General features: G+C 33.7%; 1 protein-coding gene across 7 annotated transcripts; it reads left to right on the top strand.

Moving 5' to 3' along the window:
* The first annotated feature begins 702 nt into the window (after positions 1–702).
* LOC141394507 (large ribosomal subunit protein uL13m) lies at positions 703–17,555 on the top strand. Of its 7 annotated transcripts, XM_073969033.1 has the most exons (7): positions 703–843; positions 910–1,033; positions 12,730–12,977; positions 13,039–13,187; positions 15,822–16,560; positions 16,619–16,947; positions 16,998–17,555. In XM_073969033.1, exons 1-7 carry the CDS (start codon positions 820–822, stop codon positions 17,458–17,460), a joined length of 2,076 nt encoding a protein of 691 aa, XP_073825134.1. In that variant the 5' UTR covers positions 703–819; the 3' UTR covers positions 17,461–17,555. The 7 variants fall into 7 exon arrangements, with proteins under 7 accessions (XP_073825134.1, XP_073825141.1, XP_073825140.1 ...); XM_073969039.1 differs by lacking the exons at positions 703–843; positions 910–1,033 and adding an exon at positions 12,275–12,421; XM_073969035.1 differs by lacking the exons at positions 703–843; positions 910–1,033 and adding an exon at positions 12,281–12,511.
* Positions 17,556–18,520: the final 965 nt, after the last annotated feature.

Below are 18,520 nucleotides of genomic sequence, written 5' to 3'. Positions count from 1 at the left end.
TTTCTTTCCTTCGTTTTATAGTCTTTTCTGCTTTGTTATGTCTTTTAATTATCCTTTATGTTGCTTGGTGGTTAGTATACTGCTTCTTCATTTCACTTGGCAAAACCTGTTGTGTTGTGTTTGTCTGTACCTTTAATATTGTACGTTACATTTATATCAAAATTTTGTAGAAAGTGTATATGAGAATTTTATTTTTTTATTTACAACCAAATAAAAATAAAACAAAGCAATCAGTTTTTAATCACCTAACTGTTCAAAATATGATCAGAGTATACATAATTATAATCACTTTTCAAACACCTGTATGACCCTTTTTTGATTAAGCATTTTTCAATCTTCCAGATGATCAAAATGTGACAATAAATAACAACAAATTGTCACATTTTAAACACCTCAATGATTTATTTGTGATTGCTACACATTTGTTGTTGTATCTTAAATTGAACTCTTTTTAATCATTACAGGGAGTCACTTTCGAGTCCCTTTCTGATCACACAAGCGATTTAATCAATTTTTGATCACCAAAAGGACTCTAAAAAGACTCCTCAATGTGATTTTTGAAAAAACAGTCTTCTAAATGCTATCTGGGATTCGAGAACGTAATTATTGCCGGATCTACGAACAACGCAGTTAAAGCACTGGTATGAACATGGTATTACATGTGAAATCCCCTATTGAAATGCAGAAATTTATCGATTACAGTTATCGAACGACAATTGGTTATTTGCCATCTCAAACACAAAAGCAGAGAATGCGTGCCGAGTAAATAGTTGTTATTTAATACATTTTTTGTCGAAGTTTCACTAAAAATTGACATAAATGTCGATAGCGAAAAGAGTTCAGGTAAATATTTTCATATTTATTCTAGATATACGTGGCTGATGTGTTTTGACCTTTGTTTTCTTTTAGCAATGGGCAACTTTTGCTCGCCAATGGCATATCTATGATTGCACTTGGCAAAATCCTTTTGATTCGGCCAAAATCATTTCCCGGCATTTAAAAGGAATGCAAAAACCCATCTATCATCCAATGAGTAAGTAAATTATTATTATATTGATATCGGCAATTCCATCCATATCGAAGTGAAAAGTAACCTTTTCGCAAGAATGAGAAACAATATGTAAATACATCGAAACTATACAAGTTCGGCGGTTCGGCGGCATAAGACGGTTTTTCATGGGACCTGATCGGTCTCATTGTCCTGAATACAACAATATTTATTTTATATATGGGAAGCTTATACTGCTTATACTTTATGATGTGTAGGCCTTCAAAATTCCAAAAAATCTCACAGCCTGCAAGTCTAAGATGGCCGGCTGTTGGAAAGTTATAGTTTAGAAGAAAAATTAGGGAACAAGTCAAGTTTAAGGACTGGTCGCGATTTTTTTTTAATTGTAATTTTTTTCTAAGTAGCCTTCCTGCGGCCGGGCATTTAGTACTCTCCTATGGACAGCTGCAAATCTAGGGCAAGGAAACATTTTTTTAATTAAATTTTTCTTTTTTTTTTTTCTCTTAATAGCTGGCCTTTAACAAGGGAAATTTTGGAAATTCAGAGGCCCATATCTCGGGAAGTATGGACTTGCGCAACATAAAATGTATATATGTATAAAATGTATATATGTAAATGTATATCGTTGTAATCAGGACCTCTGTCCTCCTGTCCATAGGAGAATGCCTTAAATCTCCAGCCGACGACTGGCGATTGCGGAAATATTACAATTTATGAGGCAATTTTGGGGATAAGTAGGGTTTAGGCGAGTCCCTACGATTTATAGTTTTTCTGGTGGAAGTCCATACTTTCCGATATATATTGGCCTTGAAAGTACAAAAGTAAGGTCGCGTGTTAACCCGACTAGTTCCAAAAGTGTCTGAAACTTTTATACCTGAAATCGTTTATAACGTTATATATAACGACGTAATCCATAAGTCCCAAAATTCTTCGACTCTTTATAGCCCACTCAAAACAAATATCGCTTATAGCGACCAATTCCGCCGGTCTCTTAACCGTCGTTATAAACGATTTTGGCTCTACTATTGTAAAATGGATATCATTGCGCATCCTGAAAACACTTCATTTTGGGATGTTGTAACGTGTTAAGTGTTACTGTATGTATATTGTTGTTTTTGGAGTGAAATCGTTACAACTGAATCCCATAAAATATTTTCTTTGGGAAAATTGATTTCATTTATTTACCCATTATTTGTGATATGCCGGTACTAAATATGTTTGAGTTATTATGACCACATATGAGTCACTTTTGCGTAAAAAAGATGTGGTCAGAATGTCACAGGAAGTTAAAAATCATTAAAAAATTTAAACTAATTTAAGAAAAAAGTATGACTTAAAATTGAAATAAAAATATTATATTGCATTTTAAAATGGTAAATACACGTTCAATATTTATAATTTCATTACGCCATTCTTATTGTTCCATTTCAGATGATTGTGGTGACCATGTCGTCGTTATAAATACCAAAGAAATTGCATTGCCCGGTGATGAATGGGTGAAACGTGTTTATTTCCATCACACTGGCTATCCTGGCGGTGCTTCATGGACATTAGCCTGGCAATTGCATGAAAAAGATCCCAAAATGGTTATGTACAAAGCAGTATATAATGCAATGAAGGGCAATTTACAGAGAAGACACACCATGCAGCGTCTGCATTTATTCGCCGATGATCAAGTGCCCGAAGAAATTTTGGCAAATGTTACAAATCAAATAAGAACACCACGTCAAGTACCACAACGTTTAGATATGATCGACAAGGAAACATTGGAGAATTTCCCATCGATAATGGATTATCCAAAGGATTATATTTTGCGATAATTATTTTTATTTTGTTGTGTTAAGAATCACTTATTACTCTATATAAAATATAATTTTAAATAGAGAAAAAGTTTTGTTTTTGATTTATTGATTTAGCAACTAGCACCAATAATAAACTTGATATCAGGAAATAAAAAAATTGTTTTTTTGGGTTACTCCAGTGTACAACGTTCAAAATACGTAATATCCCGTTTGCACTTACTGATAAACCTAAATAACGACGGGACGTACACAAATATTTCACCAACCTACCAAAACAACGCTCTCTGAGCGTCCGTATTACCCAAATACGTTGAGTCCCATATCACATTTAAAACACAAAATCCGCGACCGAAACTTTCTTAAATGTTTTCATTCGTAAAACAAATAGAGCTCTATTCTGAACATTCCCATGGGAGCGAAATTTCCCATTCCCACGTTTTCCATATTCTCAACGACGTGGGAACGGCAAAAAATGGGAGCTTAAATTTCGAAATCAGTTACACCAAATTTTTATAGCATACTTTTGGGGGCTGTAATTTTGTTTTGTAATACAAAATGCCTATTTGCATTGAATTCGCGGTTTTTGAATTAGATTAGCAAAGCACAACTCACTTAATTCAACAACCGTGCATTAATTTATGGATTTTTAAGTGAATGGAGTCAACGATGTGTGGTGTTGTTCTAATACGCACATTTTCTTCAGAATTTGCGAATTGGTGTAAGCATTTTTTTAATTAGTAGGCAAACATAAGTTTTGTGTATAAATTAATAGGAACTTTTGAAGTTTGCAACGAATTTAAAAATTGTATGTTGATTCGGAATAATTTTAGTTAGGTGTTTAACGCGTATATCGCTAGTTTTACTTATTCCTAATGATCGCTAGAACTCGTATTTTGCATATTTTTAAAAAAATTCAAAAAGATAAATTCAGATATTTTTCTCGATTATTACATATTTCAGAAGACGTATCTCAAAAAAAAAAAAAAAAGAATAAATAAATAAAATACGTTTGTGATTGAATCTAAAACTAAAACACATGCCCTTGCAAAATTTCAAGCTTCTACGTTCAAAAATAACGATCCTATTCAAGAAAAGGCATTTCGGAAAATGTAATAGCATTGCAATAATTTGGCATATATGTATGTACGTTTGTGTGATCGTTGTCGTGTCGTTGAGGAGACTAACACGTTTTCAATAGAACGTTAGTCGTCTGATTTAAAAAACCCGAAGGTTATATTACGAAAATGAATAAAAGTTGTAAAGATTGTATACATTATGGTTATTTTCCAATATATTTTAATAATTATTGCCAAAAATTCTTTTGAAATTGATTTGTTTTTACTTGCTGTGCTGCGTTAATAGAATCAACCATGACTGTTTTTCTCGTATTTCAATAATATGGTCTGTTCCAGAACTGCAAAAATCTACTAATTTTTTCTACTTTTTTTGTTTTGTTCGATAAGATGCAGGTTTTTGTATCATATAAGAATATGCAAAATCCGAAGTCTACTAAAGACATATTTTACATTAAGTTTTGTATGCTTTTATTAAGCAAACACATGGCGATTATAAATATTTGCAATAATTTTGTCGTGTAGATGTCTTAAAATATGAAATTTCATAAAAATATGAAATTTCTTGAAACTTTTTTTCAAACTCCCATACTGTTTGCTGTGGAGATTTTTCCCACAAAAAGACACAAAATTCTCCCACAATTCAAGAAAGAGAATGTATACTTTTTTCCCATGGGAACAAATTCCCAATTCGAACTTCATTCAGAACGAGGGGAGATGGGAAATGGGAAAAAAAAACTCCCACAAAATTTTATTCAGAATACGAAAATGACGAAAATGTGGGAATGGGAAAAAATTCCCAACTCCCATGCGTTCAGAATAGGGCTGATAATTTTCCTTTGCAATGAATTGTATTTCATGTTTTGTTGGGCTTTTGTTTTTAAAATACAAAACACACACAAATCCAAACAATAACGTTATGTCAAAGTTAAACTTTTTCAACTTACAAAAATTATACGCTCGATCATGGCAGAACTACCAGGTAGTGGTATCACACCAGCTGATCGAATATGAAAAGTCAAATCCCTTTATAAAAAAAACTATTTTTGTTGTAATTTCCCCAACAACATACAGAAAGTTTTGACATGACCCAGCAAAATTTATTTGAAGTTGTTGTATGTGAAGTAGTGATTGAATAGCTTTTTTAGAAGCAGTCCACGCAGAGTCATGAAAAGTGCATTCCGTTCTTCACATTTTGACAATGTCCGATTTGAATCCATTTCATAAAATTTTCACATTTTAGCAATGTTTACATTTATAATAACTTTTTGCAAATAAAATTCTTAAGAACACAAGAAACAATTTATTTTATGGTATTTTAATTAATTAGCAAAATGTTTGTATCAAAAAAGATAATCATGGGTGTAAGAAATGTCAGACTGCATCTTCGTTTTGTTTGTAGCCAAAAAGGTACCCAGCAAAAATTCGGATCCGGTAGTCATTACGTAACCCATTACAAAGTAATGTAAACAAACTTCTTTTCCCATTACAAGTAATCTGAAAAGTAATGGGATACTTCTTAAAAAATTACAAGGCAAACCTACTTTGCTCCTCACTAAGTAATGAGGACGGTGGCACAGTGAGAGTGTGTCCGACTATAAATCCTAGGGTTGTGTGTTCAACGCTCACTGTCAGCACGCGAGTTTTTTTTAATTAAAAAATATCAGTTCGTGGTGCACATGTGCACTGTACATTTAAGTTCTTAAGCAACCCTTAATGTTTGTGTGCGTGGCATAGTATGTAGTGTCTTTGGCTAGAAATCAGAGGGTTCGTGTGTTCAACTCACACAGCAAGCGAAATAAAATAAAGTAAAATAAAAGTAAGAAGTGTGATGAAATTAAAAAAATCTCTACATCAACTGTTCTAAAAATAGATTTTTTTCAACTTACTTTTCAACTTCTAGTGGCCACAGAATAACTAGTTATTCTAGTGGTCACAAAATAACTACAAACTGAGTGCGACATGTCCTTGTAAAAATAATGGGGAAGAAAGGGGGTTTGCGAGTAGTTACGGCTGCCAAAAATCCCTTACAAAACCCATGATTTTGGGAGGACTTTTTTTGCTGGGTAGTTGAATCATGAGTGCAAGTAAAATAAGTCATGATTTTTACAAGGGCATGGTGCAGCTAGGATGCAATCAGTTTTAGATGTTTATCACCTCTTTTGCATGACCCTATGCAAGAAGCATTTTAAGATGTTTTTGGGCATTTTGAATAATAAAATCTTACTTTCTAAAATAAAAGTATTTGATTTTTATTTGCACTCAGTCGCTTTTTATAATGATTTATTTGAGATATTTCATTTTTTTATATTCATTATATTTCAATTTAATTAAGACGATCGAACTATTATCAAACTACTGTTTTTTCGAACAAAAATGTTCTACAAAACATGAGTTTGGTAGTAAGTACATATTTACATTAGGCAATTTTCCTTGCGGCAATTGTCAGTTTGTAGGTGAGAGAGGGTATTGAGAGGCAAAGGGTTACCATATTTCTCACCTCTCTTTCCATCAAACTGACAATTGCTGCAAGGAAAATTCGAATCGTCCCACCGGTTACAGCTTTGTGCTGCTTCCAAGAGTGTTTTAAGAAACCACGTAACATTATCCCCCCTTTCCCCTCTGGAGGGTGCATACGATAATAATTGTTTTATGCTGTTAATACAAAATGACATGAACAAAGGTCACGATTATCTTATGATGCAAAAATATGCTTGGGGAAACAAAACAATCTCCAAAACAACGTCCAACCAATTAATGTATATTTATATATGTACATATTTATTCACTACAAAGAACTAATGCAAAATGTTTGTTTAAGAAGCAAATTAGACAGTATCCTCACTGCACGATTGATACCATGATACAAAAATGTATCCCTGTGTGTAAAATATACCAATATGAGCAAAGAGGGGACGATATCTAATCCGAGAAATTTAAAAGCGTAACACACGACTTTATTAGTTATTTTGTATGTATACGTAAACAAACATCAGCTGACAGTTTATATCCTCGAAAAGCTAAGTGTAACCAGCAAAGCAAAGATTAACCCATGGTAGAATAAAGTAAAGGTAGGCCACAGCTCACAGCTGATTACAATTTTTTTCTTTTTATGGCCTAATCTGTCAAAAGCAGGGTTGACATTTTGTACTGTTTTTGTCATTATGCAATCATAAAGGTAGATGTATCGCTGAATTGTTCCAACAAAAAACTTCTGCTGTAACACTATATCTTAAAATTGAAAATTGTTGATTTTTGTTAGCAAAACTTACGAATGAAAGTTTTATCAAATATTGATATTAATTTAAATTTGTTGCAAAAGTACGGGAATGTAAAAATTACAATTTTTGTAAAAATTCTGCTGACATTTATCTGCAAATCTGATGCCAGCAATCACGATGTCAGATTAGCCAAACTTGTCAAGTAGAAAATAAGTGAATGACATTTTTTCACTGTCATAAGTTTGGGAAGAACTTTTGCTATTTTTGGAACACTTTACCAACAAGAATATTCTGGAGCCTAGCTAAAGAAATGTTTTTACACTATATGACACTTTTAACATATAAAAAGTGAAGCTCTAAGTTCCATATGTTTTTGTAATACGGGATAGCTATGCAGGTACATCTACCATTATTATTGTACCATGCCATTTGACGTTTTAAGCCATGGCTGCAGGGTGGCATTTCTCAGTGATTTTCATACCTGGCCTACCTCTCCTTTATTGTACCATGGATTAACCCACTGGATCTATTAAACCCAGTGGGTTAACCTTCAATAGTGTAACCGGGTTATAATACCCTCTTTATGAGGAATTATTTGACGTATACACAATGGAATTGAGAGGGTTTATTAAATCCGGTTATATGTATGTAAACATACTATTAGAATTTTATGCTGGTGGTGGCGGGGAGTATAATGCAGGCCTGCTCAAGGTGCGCACCTGAGCTGTCGGTGTGTGTCAATTTTCTCACACACACAATTTAAAAAGAGAGCTTTTGTTTTTGTTTTGAATATTTTCAAAATTAAAAATCAGTCTCTATTGAACATTCAATGAGGAAGGTTCTGTTTTCGAATTTGTCTATGAATTTATATGCGTACACTGAAAAAATGAATGAAGATACTGAATACGAATTTTTATTTGCCTAAAATTTTTACGGCAAATTAGAGTGTTTGGTTTGTCAACGCACTTTGGTTTGTCACGAACTTGATTTGCAACAAATTATAACATCAACAGTCACATTTGGTCAAAATAAAATAATTATTCTACTCTATATTTTGAAATATAAAATAAAAAAAAAAAAACTGTTACGATATTTCTCACAGTATACAGAGAGACAAAGGAAAATTGAAATTTGTGTATTTCAAAACCAACACAATTACAAAATGTGTTTGTATGTGTCTGAGCAGGCCTGGTATAATGTGACTTCATATTCAAGAATACAATTCCATTAACCATGGTAAAATAAAATAGAGGTAGGCCAGGTATGAAAATCGCTGAAATATTCAACTTTGAAGCCATGGCTTAAAACGTCAAACGTCATGGTACAATCCCAGCAAAAAAGTTTGGAAGTAGTGCAATGCAGAGTTATGATTTCAATACATCTTTCGATGCAGTCCACACGGAGTTATGAAAAATGCACTCCGCTCGATACATTTTAGAAGTACTCGCTTATAGATCCCTATCCAAGCAAGCCAATTTTTTGATCCCTACAGTCGCAGTCTTTTTTTCTGAACACAAGAAAGAGTGTCTAAAATTATAAGAATTTTTTTTTTTAACAAATAAAGAAATACAAACTAAGGATACGAACATTGCTGTAATTCACGAGACGCAACTTATTTTTGATGTGGAGTTAGAGTTTTTTTGGAGTTGGAGGAAAAATGAAAAACCATTTGGATGATGAAGCAATATCAGTTGCGGTGTCACAAAAAGCCGAGCAGAGGAAGTAAACTCAGTTATGACAAAATTTAATGGAGAGTTTTTGATAATTTGTGTTAATGTAATAAAGTTAATATTCTTGTTTACACGAATAAGCAATGTATTTTATTTATTTTGGGATAATTGCAATGGCTTGCATTTTACAGCATCTTTAGACTGCATTTAAATTCAATCAAAAAAAAAAAAAACTACATCAAAGGCTGTGATTTGGATCGAAAATGGAGTGCATCCTAGCTGTGTGCTGTGGAAGCGAAATGGAGTGCATCCTAGCTGCGCGCTCTCTTGTAAAATTCATAGGTGAATTCATAGGAAAAGATGTACTCCAGCGGCAATTGTTCTAGTGATTTAACTGCATCCGTGGATGCAAACATTTTGCTGGAAATAATAAACATAGATGTATGTATCTGCATAGTTATCCCGTCTTGCAAAAACATATGGAATTAAGAAAAGTGTTTCAAGTGCTAGAAAAGTGTTTCAAAAATAGCAAAAGTTGTACCCAAACTTATGACAGTGAAAAAAAGTCATTCTCTTATTTTCTACTTGACAAGTTTGGCTGATCTAACATCTTGATTGCTGGCATCCGACTTGCAGATACATTTCAGCTAGAAAAATCGTTTGAACTTGTTTTAATTTTAAGATACAGCGTTGCAGCAAAAACTTTTTGTTGGAACAATTCACCGATGCATCTACCTTTATAATTGCACAATGTCAACAATAATAAAAAAAATTTCAACCCTGCTTTTGACAGAATATGCCATAATAAGAAATTAATTGTAATCAGCTGTTAGCTGTGGCCTACCTCTAATTACACTGTGCAACATTTTTAAGGTGATCTTGTGCAAACAATTCGAACTGAAGATTTTTTGAAAGGACAGACCCAAACGCCAAGAAACCCTAGTTGGGTTTTGTTGTGTCAGATCCAGCTCGGATTTTATGGCCCCATCTAAACATGGTTAAATATTGAGTTTTTAAAGAAATTCGGGGCTATATCTCTGAAACCAATGCGAATCTTCTTCTAACCTCTGAAGCAAATTTGTAGATAAAGACAAGAAAAAAATATTTGGAGAAATAATGAACTCGAAAAACAACATTTATTGCCTCAAATTTCAAAATATATGCAAAAATACCACAATTTTTATACATTTCGCACCGTATCTCCAAAACCGTTAATTTTTTCTGAATATTTTCTTTTGGAAAAATATTCCCTGGAATGTAATACACAACTCTTCGGAACATGTCATTGTTGTAAAATGCCTCTGTCCCGTTCTTTTCAGTACATTTCTCAACGACGATTTAATAAAAATGTCAATAATGTAGTGAAATCCGAAATGCGAGAATAAACTGTTGGTGTGAACTGTGTTTGAAATAAGTGTTGTAAAAGATATGATGCAAAATACCGCTGAAACAACATAAAGTAAGCATTTTAGAGATTCAGAATGTTCTAAAGAATTGTTGAGAACTTTATTTGGAAGATTTTTGCAAAGGGTTACTTGGTTCAACTCCCAATAGTTTAGCCGATACTGACCAGAATTTCAGCAATTATGTAAAATTTTCTATATTTTATAGATTTTGATGCCCTGGATGGAGTTTTTCTTATGTGGTTTCTTCAAAAGATAAGTTCTAGTAGTTTATGGCTACAATATTGCTAAAGATAGCAAGGCCAAATTCCTATTCGTTTCTGAGATAAAGGCCTGATAAATGCAAAAAAGTGTAGATTTAGCCCGGTTTAGATGAGGCCATAAAATCCGAACTGGATCTGACAGGACAAAACCCAACTAGAGTTTTTGTAGTCTAAATATCTACTTTCAAAAAATTAATACTAGAAGTTGTTTGCATTTTCAGTGTTGCATAGTGTTATTCTACAATGCTTCTACCAAAATTTTGTATGGGAAATGAAGTAATTAAATGGTAATTTGGGTTCGAACAACGAATAGAGAGCGAATCACCGTTAGTATGAACAAGGCATAACAGCTGATTACAATTTTTTTCTTCTTATGGCCTATTCTGTCAAAAGCAGGGTTGACTTTTATTACTGCCCAGCAAAAAAGTTTGGAAGTAGTGCAATGCAGAGTTATGATTTCAATACATCTTTCGATGCAGTCCTCACGGTGTTATGAAAAATGCACTCCGCTCGATACATTTTAGAAGTACTCGATTATAGATCCCTATCCAAGCAAGCCAATTTTTTGATCCCTACAGTCGCAGTCTTTTTTTCTGAACACAAGAAAGAGTGTCTAAAATTATAAGAATTTTTTTAAAAATTAAAGAAATACAAACTAAAGATACGAACATTGCTGTAATTCACGAGACGCAACTTATTTTTGATGTGGAGTTAGAGTTTTTTTGGAGTTGGAGGAAAAATGAAAAACCATTTGGATGATGAAGCAATATCAGTTGCGGTGTCACAAAAAGCCGAGCAGAGGAAGTAAACTCAGTTACGATAAAATTTAATGGAGAGTTTTTTATAATTTGTGTTAATGTAATAAAGTTAATATTCTTGTTTACACGAATAAGCAATGTATTTTATTTATTTTGGGATAATTACAATGGCTTGTATTTTACAGCATCTTTAGACTGCATTTAAATTCAATCCAAAAAAACTACATCAAAGGCTGTGATTTGGATCGAAAATGGAGTGCATCCTAGCTGTGTGCTGTGGAAGCGAAATGGAGTGCATCCTAGCTGCGCGCTCTCTTGTAAAATTCATAGGTGAATTCATAGGAAAAGATGTACTCCAGCGGCAATTGTTCTAGTGATTTAACTGCATCCGCGGATGCAAACATTTTGCTGGGTGTTGTTGATATTATGCAATTATAAAGGTAGATGCGTCGGTGAATTGTTCCAACAAAAAACTTAAAATTGAAAACAAGGACAACAAATTCTGTTCGCATGGCTAAATTAAATTCTTTATTTTTAATACGTAGTAATACTTGAGCAAGAATGATTTGTCAAATATTAATATTTATTGTTGTAAAATTACGGGAACGAAAAAATTACAAATATTGTAAAAATTCTAGCTGAAATGTTGGCGTATCTGGAAATCGGATGCTAGCAGTCACGATGTTAGATCTGCCAAACTATTCAAGTAGAAGATAAAAGAATGACATTTTTGTTTTCATTGACTTAAGTTTTGGGTACAAGTTTTGCTATTTTTGGAACACCTTTCTAGCAATAATATTCTGGAGCATAGCTGAAGTGAATTTTATATTTTACTCTATTTGGTACTATTAACATAAATAGTGAAGTTCTAAATTTCATATGTTTTTGTTAAACCGACTAACTATGCAGATACGTCTACCTTTATTATTGCTCCATGTCATTTGACGTTTCAAGCCATGGCTACAGGGTTGTATTTTTCGGCGATTTTCATACCTGGCCTACCTCTATTTTATTGTATCGTGGCTTCTACCTTATATAAATGTGCCTTGGTATGTATCATCTTTTTTTTTGGTTTGTTTACGAGACTTGTACGTGCTGACTAATCACCAAAAACCGGTGACACATTGCAGAAAAAATTGCATTGCAAAAATTGTTTGTTGGTCGACAAAAGCCGCAAGTAGAAGTGTTATTCTATTTTTTTTCACACCCACGCTACATAGAGGTACACAGTCATTCTAAATTAATCTATTTCTTGCTAAAAATTTAACAAAAAACTCCAACGAGAAAATTAATAAAAAACCGAAAGAAATTGGTACGAATTTGATTAAGATCATATTAAATTATCCACTTGTTGCTCCCCGTAGTTTATTCCAAATCAGTACTATTAACAATTTGTATAGGTGCTATCGCAAGAAATAACAAAACACGATAAGATTCATTAGGAACCTAACCGAGATAATCACTTATCTGCCGTTCTTCAACCACACAACATGCAATTTTAGTAAAACATTGTTGGCAATTTCTTCACAGTTCACAAACGTTCGTTGACCACACAACAACTGTCCACGTCTAACCTACTTCACACCGTACCAGTTTATTCAGTATCTAATCGCAAAATGGGTCGCCTAGGTAAAGTTGATCCATCCTCATACTCTCAACCCGAATTGATCACAACCAAACACAGTAGTCTTGAATGGAAGGTTGATTTCGAAAACACCAAGTTGAAGGGATCGGTAACACACAAATTCAATGTCCTGGAAAATAACTTGGAGTCAATTGTGAGTGACGAGGATAATAGTTTATAATGGTAGTAACTGATATGAGTACATTTTTCTATAGCTTTTGGATGTTCGTGATGTGACCATTCTAAATGCTGAAATTATTTCGGCTGGTGCCACAACACCTTTGAATCATTTTATCAGTGATCCTGTAGATGATATTGGAGCTAAACTGACATTAGAACTTCCTCAAGGCACTGCTAAAGGAGAGTAAGTACAATACAATTTGATTTATTTGTCGTAAGTTATCAAAATAGTGGCGTCCCTAATCTCTTGAGACTGAAAATACCAACCAATATTTAAACGTGTGTTCAGAGATAATTTATAACCGTTTTCTCCAAGTGGTCATAAATTTATTATTGATGTTATTTCATTTCAGTAGTGATTGGGGACGCTGGTAACACATACCCAGCAAAATGTTCGATGACAGATCATGAGTTGAATCATAGGTGCAAGTGACTTGTCATAGGTGCAAATTTAGGTGAATCACCGATGAAATTTACAAGGGAGTGACACCTGATTTCACCTGTTCATTGTCATGACATTTTGCACCAGTTCATTGTCACGGCATTTTGCACCAGTTCATTGTCACGGCATTTTGCACCAGTTCATTGTCATGACATTTTGCACCAGTTCATTGTCATGTCATTTTGCACCAGTTCATTGTCACGGCATCTTGCACCAGTTCATTGTCATAGCATCTTGCACCAGTTCATTGTCATGGCTTCTTGCACCAGTTCATTGTCATGGCTTCTTGCACCAGTTCATCGTCATGGCTTCTTGCACCAATGCTTTGGATCCGGATTTTTGCCAATCAGAAATAAAATTCGCAATACAATTATGTAATTTGTTGAATTAATAAGAATACAATGCGCAGATGATTTGTATCGCCAGATGTTATTTTTCTTTATTTTGTATGTAATTTTCAAAATTATATATTATATTAATCTGCAATATCATATTTATCTCTTCCGATGGCTGCAAGATACTTCTTTCAACTTGGGGGTTCCGTTTTTCCAATATTCGATAAATTATGTGTCAATCTCTGAACCAAGCTCATCGTTTGGGAAATCTAGTATAAATTTGAATTCTGTTATTTTATTTCAAAAGAAAAAGCTTATCCTGTAATAGTTACCACGTTATGGTCTCTTTTATACTTATTTTACCGATCTCCTACTTTGCTTTTCTCACTTTGCATGCCATGCTTGTGATATCGCGATCTTTCCATTGGAGTTTTGTTCCCTCGGGTCGCATAACGTCAAATGGCTCGTATTCATATGCCGGTGGCATCTTTATCCATCCTGTTAACATGGCCCAACCAACCCAATAATTGCAGCTCGATATGTTTTACTATATCGGTGTTGGTCGGCTGGGGAAGCTCGTGGTTTATAGACCGGGTCTTTTTCATACTTCTTTTTAATATCCACAAAACGAAACAGGTTTCCAAACACAAAAAATATTTTTCTTTTGTTTTATATCAATTTACATTGTATTTTTAATTAAAATATATAAATTTTGCCACTACCGACCACTTTCATCTGACTTTTATTTTCATTTTAACAATTACTTTTGCAAGTACACAATTATTCGGGAATATGAGTATTTGATAATTTATTGTGCGGTTACTTATCAATTTATTTGAACTCATGATAATATTGTAACAAAGATCGGATCTTTCACGACTTCAATTGCACTCATGAAAATTCGATGAAAAAACTCGGATCTTTCATGACTTCGATTGCACTCATGAAAATTCGATGAAAAAGATCGGACCTTTCACGACTTCAATTGCACTCATGAAAATTCGATGAAAAAGATGGGATCTTTCACGACTCCTTTCGCACTCATGCAAAAGAACCAGTGAAATCATGATTTCACATGGAATCACTTCCATTTAATTTTGCTGGGTAGTTATTGAGACGATACATTTATTATTTCCTACTTTGAGTCATGGTAGAATAAGAAAAGGTAGCAGCAATACACAGCTGACTGAACTGGGTTGTAACGTTAGTGTCAAATTTCATATGACATTTTATACATTTATTTCTATATCGATGTACATTAGGGACATATATTTTTTGAGAAAAAAATATATCATTCGGAAAAAAACATTTCCCAGAAAGACTTCTTCATATCAATGATATGTAACCTCCTCCAAGTTCGAACGATAAGCCGCGCAGTAAATCCCCGCTTGTAGAGGCGATACAACGTTTGTTAATATGTGAGGTATTTTGTAAACATTTAGAAAAATAAAGCCCTAATAAACATGTGCTTCTTTGATTTCTAAAACAAAACATTGAAACAGCTTCTCCTTTTTCTATGAATTTCCAGCGACCCCAAACTTTTCTGCAAGAATTCTACTTTCTGCGAGAATTTATGCACTTAGTGGAATGATGTGGAAACATAAAAATTGAAAATGTAACGAATTTTCATTCATGTTTTCCAAAATATTGAACCAAATGTGAAAAATTATTAGTTTTTTTAAATTCCAATAATTTATAGACATTTCCTTGTTTTGTTTACAAATACAACTGGCAGTAACGTTACAAACAAAAACAAATTCCTTTGTGGTTGTTGTTCGAGTTGTATTTGTTGTAGTATTAACTTTACCTTATATTTGTTCTACCATGACTTTGAGTAGTAAATTTAATATGGTTTGCCTGTAGGCCTATTCTGTAACTTTTTAACAACTTTACTGATTGTTTATTTTACAACAATTTAATTTGTTTTGTAGTTGTTACAAAAACAAAAGAAATTTTAACAACTTTTCAATCGACAAAAGTTACAGAATAGGCCTACAGAATATGAAGTTGTTTCACTAACAATTGTTTTTTGCCTTTCAAGATTAACTGTTCGCATCGACTATGAAACATCCCAAAAAGCTAGTGGTCTCCAATGGCTTACACCGGAACAAACTTTGGGCAAGAAACATCCCTACATGTTTTCACAATGTCAGGCGATCCATGCCCGTTCTATTATACCATGCCAAGATACACCTGCTGTGAAATTCACTTATACTGCGACTGTGGAACATCCAAAAGATCTTAAGGCACTAATGAGTGCTTTAATTGAAAAACAGGAAGAGGGTCGCACAACTTTCAAACAAGATGTACCCATTCCAGCCTATCTCTTGGCCATTGCTATTGGTGATTTAGTGTCCAGGCCATTGGGACCCAACTCTAACGTTTGGGCTGAGGAAGGCATTATTGAGGAATGTGCTGCTGAATTTTCCGAGACATCTGAAATGTTGAAAACTGCTGCAGATATCTGCGGTCCATACGTTTGGAAACAATATGATCTTTTGGTAATGCCACCCTCTTTCCCATTCGGTGGTATGGAGAATCCATGTTTGACTTTTGTTACACCTACGCTGTTGGCTGGAGACAAATCGCTGGCAGATGTTGTTGCTCACGAAATAGCCCACAGCTGGACAGGAAATTTGGTGACAAACAAAAATTTTGAACATTTCTGGTTGAATGAAGGTTTTACCGTTTTTGTGGAAACTAAAATTGTTGGCCGCATGAAGGGTGAAAAGGAACGCGATTTCCATATGTTGAGGAATTTGACAGATTTGCAAGAATGTGTAAGAGAACAAATTTAAAAATGATTTCGTATAATTTTATAATTGTTCTTGTTTATAGATTCGTACCCAGTTAAAGGATACCCCAGAATTGACCAAACTTGTTGTTGATTTATCCAATTGTGGACCTGATGATGCCTTCTCCAGTGTTCCCTACATGAAAGGTTCCACGTTTTTGCGCTACATTGAAGATTTGATGGGTGGTCCCGAAATTTTTGAACCCTTCTTGCGCTCTTATCTTCAGAAGTATTCTTATCAATCCGTTACCACAAATGACTTCAAAAATTCCTTATACGATTATTTTGTTTGCACCGATAAAAATGGTAAACTCAACGAAATCGATTGGCAATTGTGGTTGACATCTGAAGGCATGCCTCCAATCATTCCAGAGTAAGTGTTAGATAAAATATTAATACATGAGTATAATGTTTTGTTTTTAGATTTGATCAAACGCTTGCTAATGTCTCAAAACAATTGGCCCTATTGTGGAGCACAAAAACCACTGAAGAGCTGGCAGAAAATGCTGAAGTTAGACAAAAGATATCTACCCATCAATTAATCGATTTCTTGGGTAAATTAATTGAATGCAAAGATATTAAGGATTTGACTGAACAAAAAATTGAATTACTGGAAGCTACTTATAATCTTAAGAACACTAAGAACTCTGAAGTTCTATTTCGTGTGATGCGTTTGTGCATTATGGCCAGGCTAATGAATCGCATGGATCAAATTATTGCTTTTGCCAATTCCAATTTCCGTATGAAGTTCTGTCGTCCCATCTATCGTGACTTGGCTCAATGGCCTGAAGCTAAACCGATTGCAGTGAAAAACTTTGAAAGTGTCAAGGACCAAATGATGGCCGTCTGTTCACACACCATTGAAAAAGATTTGGGTTTGAAATAATCATCGAATAAAACGGTTTCAAGGCATTTATTATGAAATATAAACTTTTGAGATAATTTATAAAGTGAAATAAAAAGGATAAATTATTAAAAAAACATTTTGTATTTGTGTAAAAAATTAGAAATATATCCAGTTCAAGCAACAAAGCTGTTGATAGTACAGTATTTTGAGAAGTCGTAAAATTATGAATTAAAACTTTTAATACATATATTGTCACCATAAATGCCCGAAGACGTAACCCACAAAACCAAAACTTTACAGGGGAAGCAAAAAACGTTATAAAATTAAAAACTGTTTTATGGAATACTAATCTTATAAAGGCGAGTATATGGGATATTATCGATCATATACGAAGGGGAATTAGTAGTGAAACCAAAACCGCTGAAGTGCTTAGTTTTGAGATCCTCCATTACAACAAAATCTGCAATATTATCCCATTTTCCGAAATGCCATTTCTTGAATAGCATTGTTGTTTTTTGAAGGTAGAAGCTTGAAATTTTGCCAGAGCATGTATTTTAGGTTTATGTATCAGATTACATCAAAAAACGAATTTCGATTTTCATGTCGGTTTCGTCTTCGGGCAGTTATGGTGACGATATGTACAGTGGCGGCCATATAATTAAGAACGACATCGTATTGAATAATATTTGCCTTGCTACATTCCAAATATTTGAATATTTATATGGAACAAAATTTGTAAATAAAGTACACGGTAAGCACTTTAAAATAAAGCCAAAACATGTTATAATTCCCCCTCGTTTATACGAAAGAAACCACGATTTATTAAAATAGTAATAAACCGACCTGTAGTGGGATTCTGTAACTCATTTTTGCTGTTACCGACAAAAATCGGTAAAATTAAATCGCAAAATTATGACTAAAAACATAAAGGAAAGTTGGCATCACTGTTTGTGTCGGTAGAAGCCAGCGACTACTTTTTATTCATCGTTAACTTACCGAAAAATTTCGTTAATTATCGAAATTATAAGCATTTTAATTTTACCGACAATTATCGATAACAGCAAAAATGAGTTACAGAATCCCACTACTGGCCACATAA

Source organism: Musca autumnalis, unplaced genomic scaffold, assembly GCF_047663935.1.
Source record: "Musca autumnalis isolate F117 unplaced genomic scaffold, ASM4766393v1 scaffold_2, whole genome shotgun sequence".
In the NCBI taxonomy this organism is placed as follows: Eukaryota; Metazoa; Arthropoda; class Insecta; order Diptera; family Muscidae; genus Musca; species Musca autumnalis.
The sequence above is the reverse complement of the archived record's forward strand: the minus strand, read 5'-3'. Positions and strand labels throughout refer to the sequence as shown.